Source organism: Pseudopodoces humilis, chromosome 5 (genome assembly GCF_049639895.1).
Source record: "Pseudopodoces humilis isolate 2021_Gansu_Grassland_sample_001 chromosome 5, ASM4963989v1, whole genome shotgun sequence".
Classification (NCBI taxonomy): Eukaryota; Metazoa; Chordata; class Aves; order Passeriformes; family Paridae; genus Pseudopodoces; species Pseudopodoces humilis.
Window position 1 is genome coordinate 27,985,363 of NC_142204.1, and position 24,883 is coordinate 28,010,245.

The 24,883-nt window shown below is 35.1% G+C and overlaps 1 protein-coding gene across 4 annotated transcripts in view; it reads right to left on the reverse strand.

Annotated features, from left to right (window-relative positions):
- Positions 1-1,079: 1,079 nt before the first annotated feature.
- Positions 1,080-24,883, reverse strand: part of APAF1 (apoptotic peptidase activating factor 1) — a 38,155-nt gene continuing 14,351 nt past the window's right edge. For 3 of the 4 annotated variants that reach the window (XM_088054735.1, XM_088054733.1, XM_088054734.1), the window contains exons 6-27: positions 23,699-23,811; positions 23,052-23,183; positions 22,413-22,651; positions 21,703-21,870; positions 20,751-20,882; positions 19,141-19,254; positions 18,397-18,575; positions 17,268-17,394; positions 15,220-15,345; positions 14,510-14,641; positions 13,715-13,840; positions 12,490-12,651; positions 12,092-12,220; positions 11,248-11,373; positions 10,209-10,328; positions 9,473-9,598; positions 8,999-9,124; positions 7,459-7,578; positions 7,008-7,133; positions 6,131-6,256; positions 5,535-5,681; positions 1,080-2,736 (exon numbers count right to left, since the gene is read on the reverse strand). In XM_088054735.1, the coding sequence (XP_087910861.1) occupies positions 2,593-2,736; positions 5,535-5,681; positions 6,131-6,256; positions 7,008-7,133; positions 7,459-7,578; positions 8,999-9,124; positions 9,473-9,598; positions 10,209-10,328; positions 11,248-11,373; positions 12,092-12,220; positions 12,490-12,651; positions 13,715-13,840; positions 14,510-14,641; positions 15,220-15,345; positions 17,268-17,394; positions 18,397-18,575; positions 19,141-19,254; positions 20,751-20,882; positions 21,703-21,870; positions 22,413-22,651; positions 23,052-23,183; positions 23,699-23,811 (3,040 nt within the window). In that variant the 3' untranslated portion in view covers positions 1,080-2,592. The remainder of the gene's footprint in view (positions 2,737-5,534; positions 5,682-6,130; positions 6,257-7,007; positions 7,134-7,458; positions 7,579-8,998; positions 9,125-9,472; positions 9,599-10,208; positions 10,329-11,247; positions 11,374-12,091; positions 12,221-12,489; positions 12,652-13,714; positions 13,841-14,509; positions 14,642-15,219; positions 15,346-17,267; positions 17,395-18,396; positions 18,576-19,140; positions 19,255-20,750; positions 20,883-21,702; positions 21,871-22,412; positions 22,652-23,051; positions 23,184-23,698; positions 23,812-24,883) is intronic. The other variant, XM_014249017.2, reaches the window with a different exon arrangement.

Genomic DNA, 24,883 nt, shown 5'->3' on the forward strand with positions numbered 1-24,883 from the left:
AGTTAAATTTGAATGTAGACTGATTCATTTTGATCTGAAATTATAAAAAGATAATGGAAACACTAATGTTCAATCCACATAATTGCTTTTAGCTAAGTCCTCTTTTGTTTCCTTTACAATACATGTAACATCGAAGAGAACAGCCAAATCTGATGATACAGCAAGGCTTATTTTTTTTATTACAATAAACTGTCTTAAATATTTTTAAATTTAAGAAGTTGCTTTCCTGGCTCCCATTTTAATAATTTTTCACTTGAAATATTTTATACTTTCCCTGCAAATCAGATCTACTCTTTGGCTCTTCAGACTTTTTTTCATCACTATTTCTCTTCTTCCACCTCAGTTTCTAATACTTACAGCCAACTCCAGACTTCTACATATGTGAATGCAACCACCCCAACATCACCTTCTGGGAAGAACACCTTCCTCAGTTCCAGCAACAAGCACAATACTGCTGTGCTGTCATTCCTCCAGAACATCCATGAATGGAGTAATTATCTCACATTTCCTCAAGTTTCTGTGCTATTTGCTTCCTAATCACTTCAAAATTGCAATTGTCTATGAAGTCTGCTCCTGCACCATTTGCTTTCTGCACTAAACTGTGGTCAGATTTTCTTTCTTATCATCAGAATTTCATTAGGATTCTCAGAGAAGAGAACTTTCTGCCCATGGGAAATATTTTTCCTGTACCTTTTAACCTGGTTGGGTCTCTAAGCTCAGCCTATGCAGGGTGCTATGCAGTAAGGACAGAACAGTCTCTGGGATAGAGGGACACACCGGCTAAGAAAGCTTCCCATTCCTTGGATCTTCAGCTACTCAGGAGGTACTGATGGGCACTCTACAAACTGGACAGTAGAAGCAACTCTGTCCTGAACACTGCAGACATATTCCAAGACTTTGTTCTCCCTCTGTTTCCTTTTTCCTCCACACCCATATTTAATACCGTTGCTCACCTGTCTAAGCACTTTTGATGCAGTTTGTAAAGCAGCATTATGTTTAGACTGAAAACAAAACCACAGTAAAATATGCAGCACTCCCCCTCCATCCCAGGTATAAAAAAACTGACTCAGGAATTCAAATTCATTTAAAACTTTGGCCAATATTGCCTGGATCATCTTTATTAAGTACTGTACATACTTGGAATACAAAAGATCATGATCTTTCCTATTGAATTTCTTCTCTTTACATTTCTGCCAGCAGTACTTTGATTATACTGACCCGTATTCAACAGCACCTTAGAAAGAGTAGAATTTCAAGTTGGAAAAGAGGAAAAACTGGAGATTGTCAAACCAGGGAAATACTAAGAATGCCTACTAAATTTTATGAAATGCACACAAAAAATACTAAAAGTAAAAATTTCATTATTCAGTACCAGTTAAGATACTTGCTACAGTACTTTCTACAATCAAGTAGTTAGACAGCGTTCTACTGCCTCTACAAAAATATGAAAATCATATGAATGCTTGTGCAGTTGCTCATAGCAGTTAAGAGGCAACTGAATAGAAAAAGGCTTACTAGGTATCAAATAGAACATTGCTACCCAATTATTCAGAAAGAATTTGTCAAGTACAGTTAGTACAAAACACTGATATTTCTACCTTATATTAAATCTATAAATAGACTGTAAAAATTACCAAAAAAAATTTTAAAAAAACATAAAATCACATATTACCAGGCAAGAGATCAACCAGGCATAGAATCCCATGTAAACAAAGCTGACAACAGTAAAGTGTCTCCATAGTATAAACTGAATGCTATTTCCAAAAGGAAAAAAAAACCCCTAAAATTCACACCTTCTTATAATATTCAATACATAACTTTTAAGCCAGTTTTGTTCTCATTTTAGCTGGTTAGCCGTACTCATCCTTTGACTGGAAATGTGGCACAGTCTCTTCCACTTCAGTTACAATACTGAATTTCAGATTTTGCTGTGAGAAAAGAAGATTCAGGATGTTCCCCTTAATGGGGACAGCTCATACATGTTACAGTGCACTTTATCTCCACAGGTTTGAAGCATGAGGGTTCTTACTGCAAGTGGGAGGCACAGCTGCTGTAAACTCAACATCTACTCGATTTGGTTTGAACATCAAGCACCAACATGGCTGGTTCCATTTTTCAAATGAAGAATTCCCCTGCTTCTTCCCATTCTGTACTAAATGAAAACCCTTACATGACACCTAAAAAAAAATGTTTTTTTTCCATCTTACACAGTTGTGTTCATGGCTAGAGAGCATTTAGCCATCAGCCTTAGCATAAAATACCATTTCAAAGTATGATACACATATTCTTTTTTCACTGTTATTAATATTAATTTCAACTAATTTGAATAAATCTTAATATAATTTCCTCATAAAACTGGAAGCAACATACTTAAGATGCAAATCAAGATTTAAGGATTATAATAATGCTTATTAAAAACAAGATTAAATGCAAGATCATTTGAAAAAACATGCATAAAAGTACATAAATATACATGAAAACATCATGAATGCAACAATTAAATATAATTCACAGCTTAATGACTGTCAGACAAAGCAGAATTTTCTTTCCAGCATAAAGAATTGGTTATCTTTGCAGCATTCAGCCCATTAATCAGAACTTCTGTAATACATAAAGAATACCAAGATTATCAACAGTCACATACACTTTGAAATTAGGGGACACGTGTATTGACTTGAGGTTTGTTCCATTTGTGTAGAAGGTTTGTAAGGATTCTCCAGTAGTTACATTCCACCACTAAGAAAATAAAAAAGAACATGCTTTCAGTTAGGTGAAGGAAGTTCAGAATAAAATCTGTTAACAGGTTTAACATGGCTAGCCTAGTTGACTGCTTTTAGAAAAGAGGGAGAATTAAAAATAAAAACATCAAATTAATTAACATTTAAAAATAAATCATCTTTAAGTAGAATAAGTTTAGGACTAACTACTAAATATAAGGCTTTGAGATGAAAAGAAACTTCAGAAAGACTGAAGTTGTTAAATCTCAAGAAAACATACAAAATAAATTCAGGTACTGCCCCTTACCCCATCACAAAATGCAATCAATAGATATTGCCAGATAACTGAAACTATAGCTGAAATAAAAACTTAGCTAGACACACAAGAGGTCTGATCATCTACATGTTTGAAATCATTTGCACTTTTTTTTAGTAGGACTGACTTCTTTTTCAGTGAGATTACAATTAAGATTTTTTAGAATACACAGTAAGCATTAAGAAAGAAACCAAGAAACCTTCAACCATCAGTTTACAGTAGTCTGAAATTTCACCATTTCTCAGAAAAACTGTAGACCAACACAAAACTGGACCTAACACAATCCAGCACAAAGCTGTTATTCCACTGTGCCAGTAAGAAGTCTACCTTCTATTCCTGCAGCATTTGATTGCAGCAGCAAAATATCAGAACAATTACCTTCAGCTTTGATCACATTGAAAAGCAGATGGTATTACTACTTTTTAGCTTACTCATCTCATGAAATATGTAACATTATAGTTGTGTGCATAACACAGATTGGCAACTACACAGCTACAATGCTCTGATTAAAAATACTGTTCCTAAAGTTCCTGTTATTTGATGGAGACCCTCTCAAAAAAAAGAAAAAAAAAAATAACCAAACCAAAAATGGATCTTAATGCGCTTTTGAACCTTTGTTCTGAATAAATGTGAATAAAAGGTGCTGAGCCAGTGTACCACTCACACAACAAGGTCAATAGTACACAGGTGGATACACCTCATCTGTGGCTAAGATGACTCATTCATTTAAAGGTGTCGATCACACAGTCCAACTCAGTCCAGCTTCTAGGGGTCCAGACTCCCAAAATGTTCTGGACTTTCCCTGACTAGTATCTCCCTACAAAATGGTTGTATGTGTGTGTTTTCAGGCACATCATACACATCTATCTGTAGATCCTGAAAGAAAAGCAGAAATACAATACTTTCAGAAGACATTGTGAGTGAATCTGGTCCCGTGACTGGGAAAAGACAAATGCCATACCCACTTTCACAAAGAGCAAAGAAGGTACTGGGAACTACAGGTCAGTAATCTTCACTCCAGTGTCCAGGATTATTATGGAACAAGTTTTCTGGAAGTCATTTCAAGTCACATGAAAAACAAGGATGTGATCTTGAACAACTAGCAGAGATACACTACAGGTAAATCATGCTGAACCACCCGACTGACTTCTGCTGACAATAATGGTGTCTCTACAAACAGATTGGCAAGAGCTGGATGTGAGCAGCCTTGACTTTAGCCAGGCCAACAGCATGGTCTCCCATAGCATCCCTACATTCTAACTGGAGGGATTAAGGACTGGCTGAGTGGAATAAAAGGTAGGTAACAAACTGAGAGGGCTGTTAGTTCAGTCACTGTGTGTCGAGCCCTACCCAAAGTCCAAGAAAAACACTGACAAACAGAAGCAAGTCTAGCACACGGTCACTGAGGTGGCTGGACACACAGAAGAGGTGTCATGGAAGACAGAGCATTGCATTTGTTTAGGAGGCTAACTGCTGTCTTCAACTACTAATAAGAGGGTTAGACACAACAGAGTCAGTACCTCCTTTCAGGGCCTGGAGGCAACCCTGTTGGACTGGGGACAACACTTTGAGGCAAGGCTCTAAACAATTTTACCTAACTCTGCAAACTACTTCTAGTAAGGTGCTGAACTACAAGAACTCCAGAAGTCCCTGACATCCTAAACCATTCCATACTCCAAGAAGCATCACAACACCATACTGTACAACCACATGATAAAATGAGGAGGAAGCTAGAAACACAAAGTATGTCTTGTTCTTTAATATAAAATGGACATCAGAAGGTGCTTTCAAAACTAACTTAGAAATTTCAATTCTTTGTTACATGGTTACTGACTTCAAAGAATTAGTCTGATAGCATGTCTAACAGCTAGACACTGACCAATGATCAATGACCAATGATCCATCCCTCTGAGGTAAGAGCTTCACCACCTGTCATTTCACACACACACAGATAACACACAGCTTTCTAATAACAGGTGTTAGCTATCACAAGGGCAAAAAAGCCAACACAAAACTCATGAGAAATTTAAAATTACAAAGAGCCATTCACAGACAGAAAAAAGGCCATCTCTTCCCCTTCCCAAAAAACCACATGCCCAGTAGATGCCTGAACCAATAAAAGATTGATGAAAACACTGATTTCCTCCAAATATTACTTTAAAAATGTCATTCAAGGCAGAAAATCATCACCTGAAGTTTCTTCTGAATTTCTGACAAAATTTAAACCAAAATTAAAGATGCTAAGGAAGGACATTGCAAATGAAAAACTGAAGTTAATAAAAATGGAATGTATGGAGTTTGAAAACAAACCTGAATTCCCTTAAAAGAATTTTTCAGGGGACTTGCAGATATAAGAAGCAAAACGTGCTAGACCATTGCAAAAATGAAGCAGCTTTGTGTTAAGTAAAATGTTTCAGGTCTGTTTATTGAATTAGTCTCAATTGTCAGAGTACCGCCATTTAATAAGGTATGAAAGGGTAATTTATTATTTCAAGGCTTACCTTAAGATAGCCTCCAGATGACACAAGCATTTTATTGTCAGGAGAGAAGGAGAGGTCTGTTACCCAACCCCCATGTGTTGGTTCTCCTTCATCTACAGTAACTGGGGAGCAGAAGTGAAGTAATGCACCAGTGAAAATATCCCAAATCTGAAAGAGAGGAAAGAGCATTTATAGAAAGAAACTTAACAGGGAAAAAAATGTCTCAAATAAGGAAACCTGAAATGCATTTTTCTGTATTAGAGGAAAAACAAAACAACAGCTTGCAAATATGTATTTTACTTGAAGTGACAAAATAATTTTTTTAAAAATCTTGTTAGGAAAATCTTAGAACTGTATGTTATGTAGAGGATTTAATTACACATGCAATTCACAGCAGAATTATTATTAAATCATGTGAATCAGTTCCCTAGCATTCATGGAACATAATCTATCAATATGGTTACAAACTATTGCCTCATGTGGCAAACTTTGCTATTTTCACCCTGATGTTCATCACAGTGCTAAGGAATTAGACATGTAGAACACAAACCATAAAAATTCTTCCATCTGTGAACTGACAACTGAATTATAAACTAACATCAAGATTAGAGCAGTACCCTTATTTCTCCTTTGTCATCTCCAGTGGCCAATAGTTTGTTATTAGGAGAGAAAGTACAGCACCGCACACAGGCTTCATGGCCTTTCAGTTCATGAAGAGCAGATGAACTTTCAAAGCTCCATATCTAAATGGAAAACATTACAGAGGAGTGAAAGACAAGTTCAAAACAAATCATGATTTCTTTCTAAAAAGCATAAGCATTAAACTGTACATAAGACTTTTTATACATATGCATATTTGTATGTGAATTTATGTAAATGTATTATACTGTAGAGTCTGGTTTTCTTTTTTATTACCTGAATCACACAAGAATGCACTTGCTATGAGTTACTGAACTGGCTGTATGTATCTTTCCTTGGACTATACGTTTTAATGAAACCTATATATTTTCAAGAAAGTTTAAAGGTGTTCATAGAAATAGGATTCATCAATCACTTGAAAATTGTGTTTTAGAAATCTAATGTAATGCTTTAGGAAAATATTGGGGCAGCATCAGTCCACTTTGTGCACCTGCCTTCTGAACCTATGAACAGAAACCTCACTGGAAGTCTTGGAAATTTTTCTTAACTTTACAAATTAAAAATGTTAGGCTATCAACAAACTGATACAGAGAAACAAACAAAGTGTTCTGCACAAAGCTGTGCTCTAAACATGCATTTTATTTGTACAGAAGCCACTAGGCTTAAGTTATATCCAAGATCAATTGCGAATGACTGCAACAGCTTTAGAAACACATTGATGGATACAGGAAATTTAAAACTAGAATTACAACAGGATAACTTGAATAATCACTAGTTACCTCAAAATGAAAAATACAGATTACTTTTCAGGACAAATAAGGCATCACTTTTATCTCTGTACAAAAGGTAACCAACCTTTGCAGTTTTGTCAGCAGAAGCAGATGAAAATTTACTACCATCAGGTGAAACAGCACAGGAAAGAACAGCACCTCCGTGACAAGCAAAATCTTTTTCTGAATTTCCAGTAGTGACATTCCAAACCTACCACATATACAGAAAAAAAATGTTACTTTTTTAACATAGTAAAAAGGTTAAAACACTTACACGACATCATATAAGGGATAAAACTCAGCTAGATAGTTCTAATGTGGCCAACATTTTGTTATACTCACTGGTATAGTTAAAATACAATAGTGTAGATCTTACTGAAAATAGAAAATCCAAAATTTTGTCTTAAAAGTCAGCTTACACTTTGCGATTGATTCAGCAAAACGTGTGCCCACACAAAACGCAGGAAATACCAAATGTTACAAGAGACAGTCAAACGTGTTTGATGTGATTTCTCAGTTCACAGCCTTCTACTCACCTTAACGGTTCCATCGAACGACCAAGAGAGAAGTTTTGAATCTTCCAGAAGTCTGAAATCCTTGATTGCTTCCTTGTGCCCTCTTAGAAACACACATTCACTCAATTGCCAATTCCATACCTAATCATAAAAATCAAATACATTTTTTTAAAAAGTGAAACAGCAAACATAAGAAGCATGAACTAACTTTTTATTTTTAAGTAACGGGATTAATAACAATTTCTTATTGTGGTGGTGATTAATTAAAATGTTAGATATTGAAGTGATCCATAATGGAGATGCTGAAGATTGAGGGTGCCATAGTATATAATAGTCAGCTTATGACAGAGCTCCCTAAAATACAGATATCATCTCATTTGCAAAGTGAATTTGATACTTAAAATTCACTGGTAATTTAAAAAAAATAATAAAAAAAGCAAATCAGTAACTTTCAGGCACCTCAGTAGTTTGGGGTTTTAAACCTTCGATCATTACAACATATAGATTTATTTCACCTGGCAGGCCTCATGTTTTTCTTACTTAAATTAGATTTCTTTGTATTTTTAAAGGGCATTTTTAATGAACTGCCATTTTGCTTTGCCTTTTTATAACAAAATGACACTTCTACTTTTAATTCAACTATTCACTGCAAAATGAATTAAGTGTAATTTTTTCTCTACAGAAGCTATTAAGCATCAATTTATTTTGAGCAGCAGTGATTGAGTAGCTTTCAAAGGGAGCAGGTTTCCTGCAGCAGGGAGAACAGAAAGCCGCGTGTGCAGGTGACTGTCTCGGGGCTTTGAGCGAGGCGCTGCCCACAAGAGGGAGCTCAGGACCAGCAGAAACACTTCCCATGGCAGAGCCAGGAGAAGGATGCCAAGGTCAGCACCCAGGAGCGCTTTGGAGGTTTTATTCAAACTCCAGGTTTGGCTGTGTGGGCTGAAGGCTCCTGAGCAGCTGGACCAAGTGCTTAGGGATCCTGTCAGCACTCTGAAGTGCCCTGTAGGGCAAACCAGGGCTCAGCCAGCTCAACCTTTACTGCAGAACTGCAGCCCTGAGGTGGATACTGCTAGCACAGACACACCAGAATGCACACCGGAGCAAACCTACCTTGCTGAGAGGCAGAGCTTCACCATTCGAGCCCACATTAGTGCAGCCACTCTATTTCTAGCTGGTTTTCAGCACTGCACTGGACAGGTGGACACACCAGCCCGCTCAGAGATTTTTTACATCATTCCCCAAGACAGTGGAAGCAAGCAAACTGACAGACCTACAGCATCCCAAACCCTCATTTCAGAGCTGCTAAGTCACCTCACTTGACAGCTAATGTTTTTTTCCTCTTCTCAAAGCCTTTCTGTCATCCACAGCAGTAAAAATAGAAAATCTGTAATAGTCGTTATCACAGAAGGCATAAATAAAGGCCACGTTTTCTCCAGTCCCTTGCTCTTGGATGGAGCAATACAGAATACAGTAGTCCTTTACTGAGTTTACATTATGTACAGTATAAAAGCCCTTTATTTTAAATAAGTTACAGCATTATCTTTTTAAATGTTGCCCAAACCTGTATAACTGAATCATGAGCACTTGAGATGAGAGTCTGACAATCAGGTGTAAATCGACAATGCTGCACCGATATCCTGTAGGCCTCCCAGGACTTCAGAACTTTCCCATCTGACAACTGTAGTACCTTTACAATGAAGAATGTAATAATTGCATTTATTTGGCAAACTTGAGGAAAACAAGAACTTGCAAATTCTATTTTAAATAAAATAATGTATTTACAATCTCATGTTAAGTCATTGGATTGGAACAACCAAAAATTCATATTAGCTTAGTCTGGTAAAATGAAATTCAGAGCTAGATTATTAGCATTACCTTTAAGTTATTTTAATTTAGACATCACTCATGTAAATTGAATTACTATATTGAAGAATATAATTGCATGAAGTCATCCAAGTAGCATTTTTGTAAAAAGAAAAAGCATAAAGAAGAGTGTTTTCCTACTATTTTTAAAATCAGATTTAGGATTTAATACCTTTATTGTTCCATTCTCCTGCCCAAAAGCTGCAAATTTAAGATCTTCACTTAAGCAACAGCAGGAAATGGGAGACTCTTGGGCTGCTGTCTGCATAATAACATTGTCTGTATTTCCATTGATAAGCTGAAAAATAGGAATAAATACAATATTTTAAAATTTAAACTTAAATAAATTACAATATAGAGCTGAGAATGCCAAAGGGAACAGTTATGAACTTTAAATTATGAGTTACTTTCATGAAGCACTTGGGTGTGGCAGGGCCCACATGACTAAGAGTGTAGCCACTATTTCCTTTAGCACAAATCTGGGCTCACACCTCTCACTGTCCCAATTTGAGATGATTCATTCAGCTGTTACACAGAGCTTTGAAGCATTGCATAATTTGCTGTGTAACACCAGGTCTATAGGTGCTGCACGTTACACTTTGCTGTGTACACCTGAGCCACTTGGAGGGCCCACAGACCCCCATCATGAAGGGATGAGAGTTCTGGTCCTCTGCATCCAGACTCAGTTTCAACATCAATGTAGGAATTTCTCCTTAAACCCCATTTTTTCATTTATTAAACTAGGCACAATTTCTAGATGCAAAAATGTTATCATACATTGAGTCATCTGCTATAGATTCAACTCTTGAAAGCCAAGAACAAGAGGTTCTTTCAGTGCTTCCTCAGTTTTCTACTAAGATTTGCAGGTAACATTCAGTCATACCAAAATATTGATAAATACATCTTACTTGTAAATTCTTCTGATTGTAGATGGCTAAAATCATCACTTCACCATTGTGAAATACAACATCTAGTTCACTTTTCAGCACAGCATCAGAAGACTTGCACACCTTCTTTGTTTCCCAGATCTGTTGAAGAGCACAGTATCTGATTACTAATGTTATCTTTATTAAAGAACAAGACCAACTTGAAACAAGACAAACAAGAAAAACTTGCTGAGTAACAGCACCTGTAAACCACATGTTATAAACTGTTATAAACTTGCAAGTTATAGACTTGCTGTTATAAACTTGCAAGTAACACTGACTTTTTAAAACAATGAAAATGATGCTTCTGCTGGTTTTGATACTAGGTAAAGTTGTGCAATTACTATTGTGTTTCCGACAGATGAAACAGAACCTTTTTGTTCAGGCTGAATACAAGACTCCCCTGTGTTTAGAGTCATAGCTGTAACATCCAAAGATTTCTAATCCAAAGAGCAGCATTAAAATCCAATTACAAAAAATATGAAATACAGATTTCTATATTTCAATTGCTTTCAAAATTTCAAGAATGTATGTGTTAACTTGGGAGAAAGAAAAAGGTTACCTTGGAAAGATATAGTTCTATTTTTACAGGTTTTAATGAGACATTACAATTACAGAAATCTATCCTAAATATTAACAGGCAAATATATCTAACAATGAAACATATAAATTCTGCTAGAATCCTCAAAAACCTTCAAAATTCCCAATTCAGATAAAATGTAAAAAAAGAATGTTGTAAGTACTCTTGAAGTGCCACCAGACTTCAAAAAATTGTAAAGATATAAAGGAAATTTAGATAAACAGTAAATAAAGCAAAAAAGCCAGCACATTTTACTGTATATGTAAATTATTTTATAACAAATATTTAAATTTATATTGACCTATATAAATTTACAACATACATAACTATATTTTTATATCTTTTATATGATAGATGGTTTTACAATAAACAATTTCTTAAATGAGTTATTTAACAATACCTATCTAAATTCAGATATTTCAAAAAACTAAATTATCTTACGCGTATTGTCTGGTCATCAGATGAAGTCAGAAATAAAGATCCATCTGGTGAAAATGTCACACAGTGAACCCAGCTCATGTGTCCTCTGCAATATGCCACTTTTGATAAAGACTTAATATTCCATAGCTACAATAAAAATATGAAAGAAAAACTTAAATGGATTTGGATTGCATTTACAGTGAATATAGTGCAAGTACACTTAATTACTATGTCTTCTAGTATTTTCTTAATTCTTATTCTGAAATCAAATGTAACAAGAACTGTGCCTGCTTTTGACATTTCAATGGTCAGGGAAATGGATCAACAGCCTCTTTGGCAGCCATGATTTTAAAAGACACAGGAAAATAAAAAATCACAGTAAAAAGAAAATACAAGTTCTACTTGACCAGACAGATTGAAAAACCAAAATACCCCAAAAACAACAACAAAAAACCCTAAACCAACCCCAACCCCAAGCCTGCTATTTGTACACATCTCCTCTCTAGCCTCAAAGTTATTCCAGATGTTCCCTTCCTTCTTAAGTACCAGCACAAAGAAGGAGAGAGGGTTTGGTTTGAGCTAAGAAATACTCCTAAGAGTGACAAGAGCAGCTTTAGACTGTCTTAGTAGACTAGTCTAGTTTTAGATAAATGTGGGTTCCATTGTCCAAAATGAACATGTAGCTTTAAAACATTTTTCCCAGCTGGTATTTTAAACTTAAGAAGAAAATTAAAAAGAATGGAGCACACCAAAAGTCTGCTAAAAATACCTTCATTTGTTTTATTACTGCATACAAGAAACTATCAGAACAAATGTAATATTTTAAATTGCAAGTAGTCTTCCATGGTATATTGCAGACACTTACCTCAACGGAGCAGTGAGACAAAGCAACTGCTACTAACTCATCCCCAGGACAGAAGTCACAGTATTGGATTGTGCTGTGATGGCTGACAATGACTTGAGCTAACAAACCACAGGTGTTGATATCAAAAAGCTGTGAACACATAATTACAGTAGAAACCCTGTTTGAATGACTTGACTATCGACAAACAGCTTATATGCTCAACACTGTACATTCCTGAATTCAGAAGGTATTTCTCTTAGGCACAACTTTGTTGACCACATTTTTTTTATTTAGACACACTTGAAATCAGGCACTTCTATCTGAAAGACCTTAACAGCCTGGGATTTTATCTGTAATCATAATATCTACCTATATTGTAATACACTAACTCTAGAAGATTACTAAAGTGAGGTACTTACCAAAAGCTTGTTTTTGGCTACCACCAAAAGCATGTTACCATTTCTGGACCAAGAGCAGCATTTTACTAAAACCTCCACATCATCTGATTGCTCATCTGCATTTTTGAAGAAATCTTTTATCTCAATACTTTTCAGTTCATTTCCTGAGCGTGCTTCCCAAAGCTGGAATAAACAGGAAATAGACACAGTCTCTTGGCTGATGTAAGTACAGAATCCTACAGGAGAGAGCTCCCAACTGCATCTTAAGAAAAAAGGGCAGGGAATAAAATACAAAATCCCTTGTTACTTTCCCCCCCGTCAATAAATAGCATTAGAATATTCACAAGTACAAATTATTTATACATTAAAAAAAAAACAAAAAATGGAGAAAAACAAATTAATAAATAAAAACAATCCACAAAGAGGATTATGCTGTAGCAGAACCCTCTCCTTGGGTTTTTTCCCTCTTATCATTCCAGCTACAATGCTGCCTCAACTTCTACTTAAAAAAGCTTAAATCCAAAGGTAACACCTGCCCTGCAACACTGTAAACAAGCTACTCACCATGACAAATCTGGTATACATCTAGCTTTGTGCCTCAATTTCATTGAGGGACCTGCAAAAAATCTAGGGAACATTTCTGTCCCCTTCACCACATTTTTCCTTATTCTCAGCAGCTACAGCAATCCTTCTTTTCTGATTTAGCAACTACATAGAAACATAACAGTGTTGTAAGAATTGCAATTCTGAAATAGCATAATTCTGTTGTAACTTAAGGCAATAAAAATAATACTTACACTCTCCAAAAAACACAAACCTCTCAGTTTTCTTCTAGTGCATACAAGAAAACAGTACATGGAAATGGCTTTTAGTTTTTATGTCTCCTGATGATTCATTTTCAGAGATGACAAAACTTCCAATTAACCTAAAAACTTACTACTATTTCTGATTAAACAATTTTTTCTCCCCACTCAAGTTTTCTTAACAAAGTACATTAGGGGGAAAAAATATTCAAAATGAGGTTAGGTTAGAATTAATGTACAACTACAAGCAGTCAACTTTTTTGCCTGGTACTGGACAAGCCATTTCAAAATCTTGCATTACAAATGGGACAAATAATCAACTGTTTCAATTCATTAAAGCTGGTCATGCAGATACGAAATTTTCTTATACATATTTTGCATTTGATGCAAAACCTGCCCATTCATCATCAAAACAAAGAGATTTAAAAACATACTACATATACCTTTACTGTTCCATCTGTTGAGCAGCTAGCAACATATTCATCACCTGGTGAAAATCTGCAGTGATTGACAGAATTTTCATGACCTATCATCGTATTTCTACAGTATTTTTTATTTAAATCCCAAATCTGTATGAGAAATAAACATAAATATCATCATATTCATGAATTATTCAAAAACAGATCATTAATGCTCTTCTCAAAATCATACACAGGCAACCAAAACACCACTTATTTTTTCTTAGTTTTACCCACATGCTCATGGACTGGATGCTATGCCCCAGGCTACCCTACAAACTAACTCTATCTGGTAAGATGCATGAAAACTATTAACATCAGAATTACATAAATCTAGTTAAAACTTTCTGTATAGTGCAGACAAAGCCCCTGACCAGAATAAAATTACTGAAAGTTTCCTCAGACTGAGAAAAAAGCTTTGTCTTGCCTCATTCCTTTTTAATTTCCTAAATTAGAATTATGTAGCTTACACACTTTAACAAATATTAAGTATCTCATTAGTCTTGAACACTCAGAATATCATCAGGCCAAAGCCCTCACCTTCATGCCCTAGCAACAGAGGACCTACCCATTCTCCTTTGCTGAGTACAAACCCTTCTATTCTGCCTTGCTGGAATGTGCTTACAGAGCTGCAGTCAATGCTCTTGATCTGTTGCCATGTCTTTTCTACCAGGCTCGTTAAAAAAACCACCACTTTACAGTGTTTAGATATTTTTCTACATCAACAACTACCCTGTTATGACAAGCAGCATGACAGTAATCTCAACCTTTTCCACTTACTTTGATGTAAGTGTCACTGGAGCAGGTGGCCAGAAGGTACTGACCACTTTTGTTATTGAACTGGCAGCAGTTGACCTGCTCGGAGTGTTCTTCGTATACACACCTACACTGGCCTGTTCTTGAATTCCAGACCTAGGCAGAATTGAAAGATGAAAAAAACTTTTAAATATATTTAAAGTAATTATCTTTAAAAATATGGAAACTATGCTGAAATACAGATAAAGTCCTAAAACATTTCTAATAATACCTCAAAAATATGCTGAGGAGAAAGACGATACATTTTTAAAAAGAAGACATTATTAAGGGAAAGATCATAATTCAAATCAGAATCTGATAAATTGTGGAATTCCAACAAGATTTTGCTACTATAATGAGGAATTAAAAATCCCAACTATTTCACAGGTAACAGAATAGAAGCATTAAATAAAGAATTATGGATAGATTAATCTCACATTATGTTCTAGTTAAAAAGAAACATCCAATAATACAAATAAAATAAGTAGTTAATTCTGCATGGAGGATGTTAACATTAAATATCTTATTTTGTGTAACCAGTGAGACTTTTCTGTTTTATTTAATTATTAAATTATCCATATAATATTTAAGACAGTTTAAAACACCTTTAGTTTCAAGGATCTGTGCTGAGTTAGTTAAACAGAAATTCAATTATGGGTTTGGAATAAAGAATCTTCTTTTCCTCATTCTCTCACCTTGACTTTTTTATCACTTGAACAAGTTGCTACAAATTCACCATCTGCAGAAAAAGCGCAACAGAGTATTTCATCATCGTGGGCATTTATCTCCAGAAGTCTCTCTCCACTTTCTGCTTTAAACACCTAAACCAAAGAACAGTAAAACCTTTTAACTTGCAGACAAGTTTAAAACACATCAATAAGTTTCTTTTATCATCTCAAATAGCCCTCTTTATGTAAACTATTAAAAAAATGGGTTGATTTTTGAAAGCATTAAATTTCAGAGACAATAACGTAATTATAAAATTCTGCAAGGATGATAGAAATTGCAGGAGAGAGAATTAGTGAAAACTGATTTTATAAAATACTTCTGTTCTACCCTCACTCTTTAAACCAAGACCCATGCCCTTTCACAGTATATTTTAACAGTAACTGCAAAACACAATCTATTAACAAAATTTAAGATATTCTTAAAACTACAAATTCCAGTTTTATATGTATGGGATACCCATACATCTAAAGTAAGAATTTCAACAGAATTGATGATTGGAGGAACAAAACACCAAAAATAATAGGGAAAAACTGACAGGAAAATTGTCACACATTTCAGTCTTAAGTTAGATATGGGCAATGAAAGGACAGTTGGGGAAAAGTGCTACATATTAATGAATTTCCTCAAATTCTGAGGATTTAACTTTACAGTTAACTTTTCAATGTGGGGTGGGCAGGCACTGGAAATCAAGTCTCCTTTTCCATCATAGCTTACATATTCTTGATTATTATAACAAATCACAAGGTGTTCTTAACAGAGCTTTTCAGATTTTTTTTTTAATTGAACAAAAAAACCAATGACAATTAAATGGTTGGTATTTGTTCAAATAAGAACATAAGTACTGAAGTAACAAGAAATCAACCTTCACATTGTAAATTCTACAGAATATCTATATCTGTTCCTAATCTAGGAATCATTTTTTCAAGTAGCCTTGAAAACGGAAAAGCTTAAGCCATAATTAGAAAACACATGAATAAGCTCCAAGTTAAAAAATGAAAAAAGGATTATGGCTAATTTTCCTATTGTTTCTTCAATGAAAGTTTAGTTTAAATGCAATTGCAATCCACAGGTTATTTTGGGTGTAAAATGAAGAAAAATAAGCAATCTGCAGTGTCAATAATGAGGCCATTCAGTACAGAAGCCCAGCACAGCAAGTGCAGCACAGCATGAGTACATCCACCAGGTATCTCCTAAGTGGATGCCATGTCCATAATATTGTACAGGCCAGCAAATAAAATAAGCAAATAAAAAGCCCAGTAACAACACAGTATGTAGCCAAATGAACAGCAACTTAGTACTCAACTTCTCAAGCATCCAAAACACCACCAAAAGTTTGCAGCAAAGTTGTTCTTTTCCCTTACCTTTGGCTGTCTGGAATATGGGTACTTTACCAGGTTACTGGCTGGCTGATTGCTAGTTTTCTTGAGAGCTGGCTGACTCCCCTCCAGGCAGACTGCTGGCAAATTTATATTAGTCACGTTCCTCTCTGTCTCTTCTAATCTGCTTTCTAAGCACTTTGGGCCTGTTTCCAATTTAATACTGTCCTCAGCTTCAGGCGTTTTCTCCACAGATATATTTCTTTTGCATTAAGGCATTTCACTAATTAAACACCAAAGTGGCATAATGTCCACTACCATCCCATATAAATAAATAGTAAAGCTATACCTAAAACATCTTACTGCTCCTCACTGCTGTAGAAGGTCTACTGTGAATGGAAATAGTATTTTTTGTAAGTAAATATTAAATAAGCTAGGGTGCATTGCTGGGCTGTGTCCTTTTTCATATCATCTCATTAGGGCAGTGAGGGTACAAACCCTAAAATCACACCAGTCTATTCTGAACACACAACTTGAGGTTTATGCAATAATAACATCCTTTTCAATCATTTGTCTCCAACTATGATCTAGATCCAAATATTTCCACATAGCAACAAAAGAAAAGTGACAGGACTGTTTAACAAATGTTTTTGAAATGGTACACAGCATCTCCACTGACTCATGCATTGGTGTCTCACCTGAAGTGTTTTATCAGCTCCACATGATGCTATTCTTTGTCTATCCTTAGAAAAGCAGGCATGGTAAACTGCATCTCTGTGTGGACGAACAACCAGACGGTAGAGATTTTTCAAGGATTTTTTATTTCTACAGGATAAGACAATGATTTAGATGAGTGCCTTTGTGTTATTCAAAATCATCTCTAAGAAGATTAACACTTTTTCACACATCTTGAGCCACAAGCTTTATAAACAAATAACCAACCCACTACACCTCACCTCTCAGCCCTTATGCTGAACTAATAAAGGAAACACAAATTCCAACATTCACTCAAGAGGTTTATATTGTGTTCCAACAGTTACAGCTTAGAGACCAAGAAAGATAAAATTTTTATGATCTGAAATTGCTATTTCCAAATATAAACTTTTTCCTGAGAATTCTTGTTCTCATGCAGAACTCTTCCTTTTCAAGCATATTAAAAAACATTTGTAAATTTGCACAGATCTTCACAAATTTCCTTAGTTTTCATGACAAGAGAAGACATCGAAAGAGAAATATCAAACAGAATCAGAGAATTATGTGGTCAACCAACTATTGGACAAGGCTGGGAAAATGTGTAGATCTGTATGCTTTTTCCTTAAACAACTTCCAAAAATATCATAACAGCAAAGAACTGTTTAAATTGGAGAAATTTCAAGATTGTGTAGAGATTACAATTTCCCATCTTGATACTTCATAAAACTTTGCAAGTTAGCACAAATGCTCTCCTTTTTAAAGTCACAGTTGACTTTAATACCTAAAAACATACTCTAACAATTATAATTGTAAAATAAAATTATTTAAAGAATATTCAAAGTATCATGTTTTCATCTTTGCATTGTTATTTAAAAGGAATAATAATTTAATACAGAAGTAAATATATTACTCTATTTATTTTTATGTAATTATTACTAAGGTGTTGCTTTACATATCCAGAGTTCCCCTTCTCCCACAAGTTCTTGAAAATTATTACACCTTCTTTCCTCAGAAAAAAACCCCAGCAGTTCTTACAAAGATCCTTTTATTACCATACATGGTATTTAGTTGTACTTTAAATTATTTCCTTGTTCCAGGGATCAGCGTATCAGCAGACAGACTGCAGCTACTTACATCCACTCTAAATAAAATGTTCCTGTTTCCCTTTGGGCATGCAGCTTGGCCTGTTGATACACCTCTGACGTCTCTGGCTGGCAAAGACCCAGCTGAATGATGTCAGGAAACGGCTGCCGTCCAAGAAGGTGCCCATTTAAAGACAGAAATTCCTGGAAATTCTCACGCACTGTGCTATCCTAAAAACAGAGCAGACATTTGATAGCATAGATTTATCTTGGGGTTTATTTCCATGCTTTTTTAAATTTCCATATGGAAATATTCTTACAGAAGCCCTGAGCTCTATTTTTCTATGAAGTTATACTAGCAAATACATACAATAGATTGAAATATTTCATTATCCTATTCAGAAAGCATAATATCCTTATTTTTCAAATAAAGAATATTAGCAATAGTGATTTATTCAATAAGCAGTGTGAAGTATCAAAGACTATTCCAAGTAGTCAGCATAATTCTACACCTCCTCAAAAGCAGAGTACCTTATGTACCAACAACTAGGTATTGATCACTATAGTTATTAAGTTCCGTGGCCAACTACTTACACACTGAAGTTAAAACAAACAGAAAACTGAGTTTCTTTCATTTCTATCTTCTCCAGGTTAAAGTTCAATTTAATATTGGTTTCATGCTTTGTTTTTTTAAAGCTTTCTATATACCTGCCATATACATACACCCAACAAAACGCACTTACAAAATAAAAATTGTATTTGGAACCAACTGATCATTTACCTTTCAGTATCATACCTTTTGATCCAGGATTGAACTATATTCTACATATTCATGAATCAGATGAGCAGGCCCTACCAATTCTGTTTTAGCTTTAATCCAATCCAAAGAAAACATAAGATCATGGAGCTCCTAAAAGAAATACAAATTTAAGTTCAGAGTGTAAATTTCACAACAGAATTTACTTAGGGGGAAAAAGAAAACATAGGAAATAGATTAGGTATTTGATACACTTTGGTACAACTGTCTCTTGTTGAAAACTTGGGCAATTTCCTGTTTCCGATATCTTAATCGTTCAGTTCTAAAAATTCAGTGTACAGAAGGATAAGTTTGTTATTTTAAACTGTTCTTTGATACAGCTAGCCAGACAGGAGATGGAGGTACAGAGCAAATCTTGACTTCTGCAGCACATGAGACCTGTTTTTTTAACTCTGAAAAAGCTTATTCTAGTCCAGTCTAGCAAAGACCACTGCTAGATCAAAGATCTATCAAAGATCACTGGAAGATCGATGATTGTTGATCTTCCTAAGAGATGCTGAAACTCCTCAAACCATCGGTAAATGATCAAGGGAGTCCTGACATAACATCCTTGGATTCCTTCAGTGCTCTGGGCTGTATCATATCAGGCCTACGGACTTGTGAACATTCAACTGATCCAGCCAGTCCCTTACAATTTCACATTTTTCTCCACAAATGAAAAGTCCCTGTTCCCACACTCGTGGTCCTCCAAACCAGGGGGCTGGGAAGACAAGGTCTGACAATATTATTAAAGATTCAGGCAAAAAAATGCATTGAACTTTATCCCTATTAGTTAGATGACCATCTTTTACAAATATTGGTCCACAAATATTATATACAATATACAAATATTGGTCTGTTTCCTTTAGACCTCCCCTAGAAAAACTGCTTAGCAACAACACTGCACAGGTGCAAAGCGTATTCCAGTTCAAAAATCAATAAATACCACAAGGATTAAAAGAATATCATCATTAAACTAAGAAAATGAATACCTCCTAGCTTTATTAACCTTCCAAGAAGTAGAAATAATTTCTAAATAATGAAAAATAAGCGATACACAGAATATAAACTCTAGCAAGCACATAGTCACAGTGAGCCAGGCTAAAGACTTTTGAGAAGCTAATTCTACAAAACATAGAAAGGCTGCTAACAAAACATTTTCACAACACACTGAAACTAAAGATACTAAGATAATGAAATAAATATAATTCAAAACACCTAGACTTGTAGCCAACATTAATTATGAAGGTTCCTATAAGAGATAAATCCATGAAGTGTATTATATGATGAGTCAGATGAAACATCTTAAAAGAAGATCAAATGAAAAGGTTTGCACACATGTGAAATAAACAAATTAACAACCAGGACCAAATGCTATTCAAGACATTTGAAACTCAAATTCAAGTGAAACTACCAATTAGTTTTTGTAAGGGACAGTGATTATCAGAGGACCTCCTAAAGACTGTAGGTTGACTGTTTACCCAATTGGACTAAAGTCAAGTTAAAGTCAAAGTCAAGGGGAGGAGAGGCTCAACTGGGAAAAAGCCTGGAGGGAAAAGCAGAGGTAAGAGTGGGTAAAAGGGAAGCAAAGGACACCTGTCAGAACCCACCTGCTGCATTTTGGCACCTGCCATGTGATATGCTAGGAAGTTATACCAGTACATGCAATCCTCTTGAGACAGAACAGGTGTATTAAGCTTGTAGTATTTCTTGTACTGATTTACTATGTTTTTATGTAGCTCCTGCAAAGTGAAGAAAAACACACTTTTGGCATTGAGGAAGTATTATTACTAGCAGTAGTAGTAGTAGTAGTAGTAGTAGTAGTAGTGTTATTACATTGTAAATAACACTGAGGAATAATATTATTTCTTAATTGTAATACATTAATGAGTGAAACAAAGCTTACCTTCCAAAGTTGTACACCTAACCTAATTTACTGCTAAAGACTTCTCCAGAAACATTCTCTGTACATTAAAAGACAGAAGAGCAAGCTGCTAACCCTGCTTCTCAGACTGAGATTAGCTACCAAATCTCTCTTCATCTTAAATGTGGGAAGCCAACAACAACAAAAAAACTATCCTTACACATCTAGATCTAAAGGAAGACAAAAAACTTGCCTTTTCTTCATATCTACTCTTTCTGCCTTGTCCTTCAGAACTGAAATTGAGCCCATCTTCCTGAAAGTACTGCCTTAAACTGAAAAAAAAGGGAGCAAAAAGCATTTATCCGCATTAAAGAGGTTGTTTCCTATTCTGGTAGGTCCTTGATATCTTTGGAATCAACAGTGGAACATTACGTCTCCTGCTGGAAACATCTGATAGAAAAATAATGGTTATGGAGTCTTCTCTCAATTCAGTCTCTAAGCTGCAGATGGAACTGTCAAAAAGTCCCTCCACAGTTTCAAGTTGAAAATAAATATTTTTAATTAGACAGCCTTAGGTTAAATTTAATTTGGACCTATGTTATGAAGCTACTCAGGGTACCATTAAACAAAGCAAAATTTTCTGAAAAATGCACAGCTTTGGAGAGTAACGTTGCATGTAAGTATCAGGCGATACCAACCTGAAGCTGGTTGCGATTCTTCTCTGTGAGAAAGTCAAGCTGAAGATCATGTAAATAATAATGGAATGACTTCCCATTCCGATCACAGAACAACAGTGATTTGTTAACAAATTCCTGTAGTATATCTTCAACCTCTTCAGTTTCCATATCCCAAAGAATACAGAGAACCTAAAAAATATTTATACATTCACAGAGAAGAGAATCAGAACCAAGCTGTAGTGTTATTTGTATGAATATTATAAATGGCTACCAATTAACTGTCAATAAAATGCATACTAACAAATACAGACACAAAGGGTAATCAATATGTTATCAACTCCTTCATACCAAGCTACAGGACAGATATTAAAAGTTAACCTATCTTTTGTCTATCTGTGCTGGTTTATGGTGACTATAAAAGGAGGCAAATTCCATATAACAGTTTTCAAGCTTTCAGTGAGCTCAATTACAATCTAATTAAAGAACAATACACAGAACACAGATTATACTTAAATAATATGAATATGTTGATTCGGTTATGATTACTTTAGTTTCAATACTAGCAATACGAGGCATGATGCAATAATGGAACAAATCTACCAAATCTAGCAATTACTTTTAGGTTAAATACCATAGAAGTTATACATGACAATTATAAATTTTGAGAATTCTTTAAGGTTGTTGTTTGCATCTCACTAAAAATCAAAAGATTTTTGCACTGCTTTTATTACCTTAGTAGGTACTTTAACATCTTTTGGGAGGATAGAGAGGTCTTTATAGTAGTCTTTGTAATTGTCATCCAGTTGCTCAACACTTATGGACATTGCTTCATCAACGGCTTCGTAATCATATGAGGAAGATTTTCTTATTCTTTTAAACTGCTTATTCTGCAGCTGCCTGAGATAGTATTCCCAGCGGCTAGGGAAGTCTCGTAGTAACGCGCCTATCAAGGATATCACAAGAGGAGAACCTGAAGGAAAAGACGAAATCAAATTTAGAGGTCATCAAGGAACACAATCCAACAGCTGATGGTCATGTGACTGAAACAGGTAATATTCCAAATACACTGATTAAATTCTTGAGGTGTGGAGCAGAGACAAAATAATTAATAGACAAATAAATGACAAATTAATGATAAATATTATATATATATTATATTTTTATATTATATATATTATATAAATAAACTAACCAAAAACATGAGACTTCTGCTAAGCTTAAAAAAAACCCAAAATATTTAACAAGTGCTTGTATTTTACTTAACATATACAGTATTAAAGGATGTTCCCTTCTCTATTTTTAAGTCAAAATATAGAAGAAAAAAAACTACATTCACTGGTAAATTGTACGACAAAGAGCAACTAGAATACCTTTGCATTCTCTTACAAGAGAGTTAGCTTGTTCTGGAAGCTCTGATATTTTCATATTCACAAATAGGGATAAAATCTCCAGTCCTTTCTCATGTGCTAGCCCACTTTCCACATGAACCTCGTATTTAATACCTAGAAACAGAAACACGGAAAAAAATTTAATGAATGCAAAAAACAGCATGGAAATTCAAAGTATTTTTCAAGTAATATATGGAGCAAAGATTCATGATTTTTTGCATAGTATTTTAGAGGACTAAGAAGAGTATAAATTCTACTTATCAGAATCAGCATGCATTAGATATATGCATAGGAAAAAACAGACTATAAGCTAAGAATTACAAATGCATTATGGGCAGTCACTGGTGAATAGTGTAGAGATAATCAGTCTAACAGCATCAGTGTCCCAGAGGTTAATTCATTCTGTTGAGAATTACTGCACTCACCAATGTAAACATGTAACTTTTGGATAACATACAATATTTATTTCACAAAGGGCATGAAATCTCACAAAGCAGAATTCTAAAACCTTGCCACTTGTGCACAGACTGAAAGACTGGTTCTATCAGATTCTTCTGAAAGCTCACATGAACAAGCTGCGGACACAGACACATAAAATCTGTGCTGCAGGAGAGGAAACTGCTCCTTACCAGCCACAGCATCTGTTACGCTCCTGTCCCTGCTCGTGATGAGTACCTGACATTGATTATCAAATGCTTTTAACACCCAGGAATCCCAAATGTCATCCAGGACCAAAAGAGACCTAGTGAGAGAAGAAATACTTCAGATCAACTATTAATGCTAAAAAAAATATTGCATTTTAACAAAGAAAACACATTTTCAGAATTTACAAGGTATCACTGCATAATTTATTTATATTACTATGTAGAATACCTTAACAGTATGTCCAGAGAAGGGTAACAAAGCTGGTAAAGGGTCTAGAAAATGTCCTAAGAGGCACAGCTGAGGGAGCTGAGGTTGTTTAGTCTGGAGAAAAGAAGACTCGGGGGGACCTTATGAATCTTTATGACCTGAAAGGAGTCAACATGGCAGTTGGTATCTTTGCCATGTCTCAAGTGGAAGGATGAGAGGAAATGGCCTTAAATTGCACCAGGGCAGTTCAGATTAGATATTAGAAAAAGAAAAAAATCCCTGAAAGAGTGGTTAAGCACTGGACTAAGTTGCCATTGGAGGTGGTGAAGTCACTGTCTCTGGAAGCATTCAAGAAGTGTATGGATGTGACACTTAGGGGATATGGCTGGACCTGATAATCTTGAAGGTCTCTTCCAACCTTGGTGATTCTATGATTAAACACTGTGCAAGAAACTGAATGCAGTTATCTCAAAAAGGTATTTACCATTTATTATTTCATAGCTACAGCTCAAGTGTAAACAATGTTTTGAGAAACATTTCCATTAGTAGATGCCAGGAAAACCAGAAATATTTACTGGTTTTAAATCACTAGTTATCAAAAATGAAGAAAAGAGTTGTATAAAACTAGACAACTCTGACACAGGATGGTGATAAGCTTTGTGGGAAAGCATTTAAGTTTCCTTTTGACTCAAGGGTTTTAAATTTTTTGTATCTTTGGAAAACTATATGAGGCTAATCCTCTTGTAAAGCAATTGTCTTGAATGGCAAGGCTCTTCTTACATAAATAATGTTACACATATTCCAATCCTATGGCCAGCCACATTTATAGGTTCCTACATGGAATCCCACCAGAATAACATAAAGTAGACTTCCCTGCACCTGCCTATATATGACAGAGAAGTTACTGAAAACTGTTTTTAAAATACTGGCATTAAGGGAGCAAGAAGTCAAAAAGACTAGCT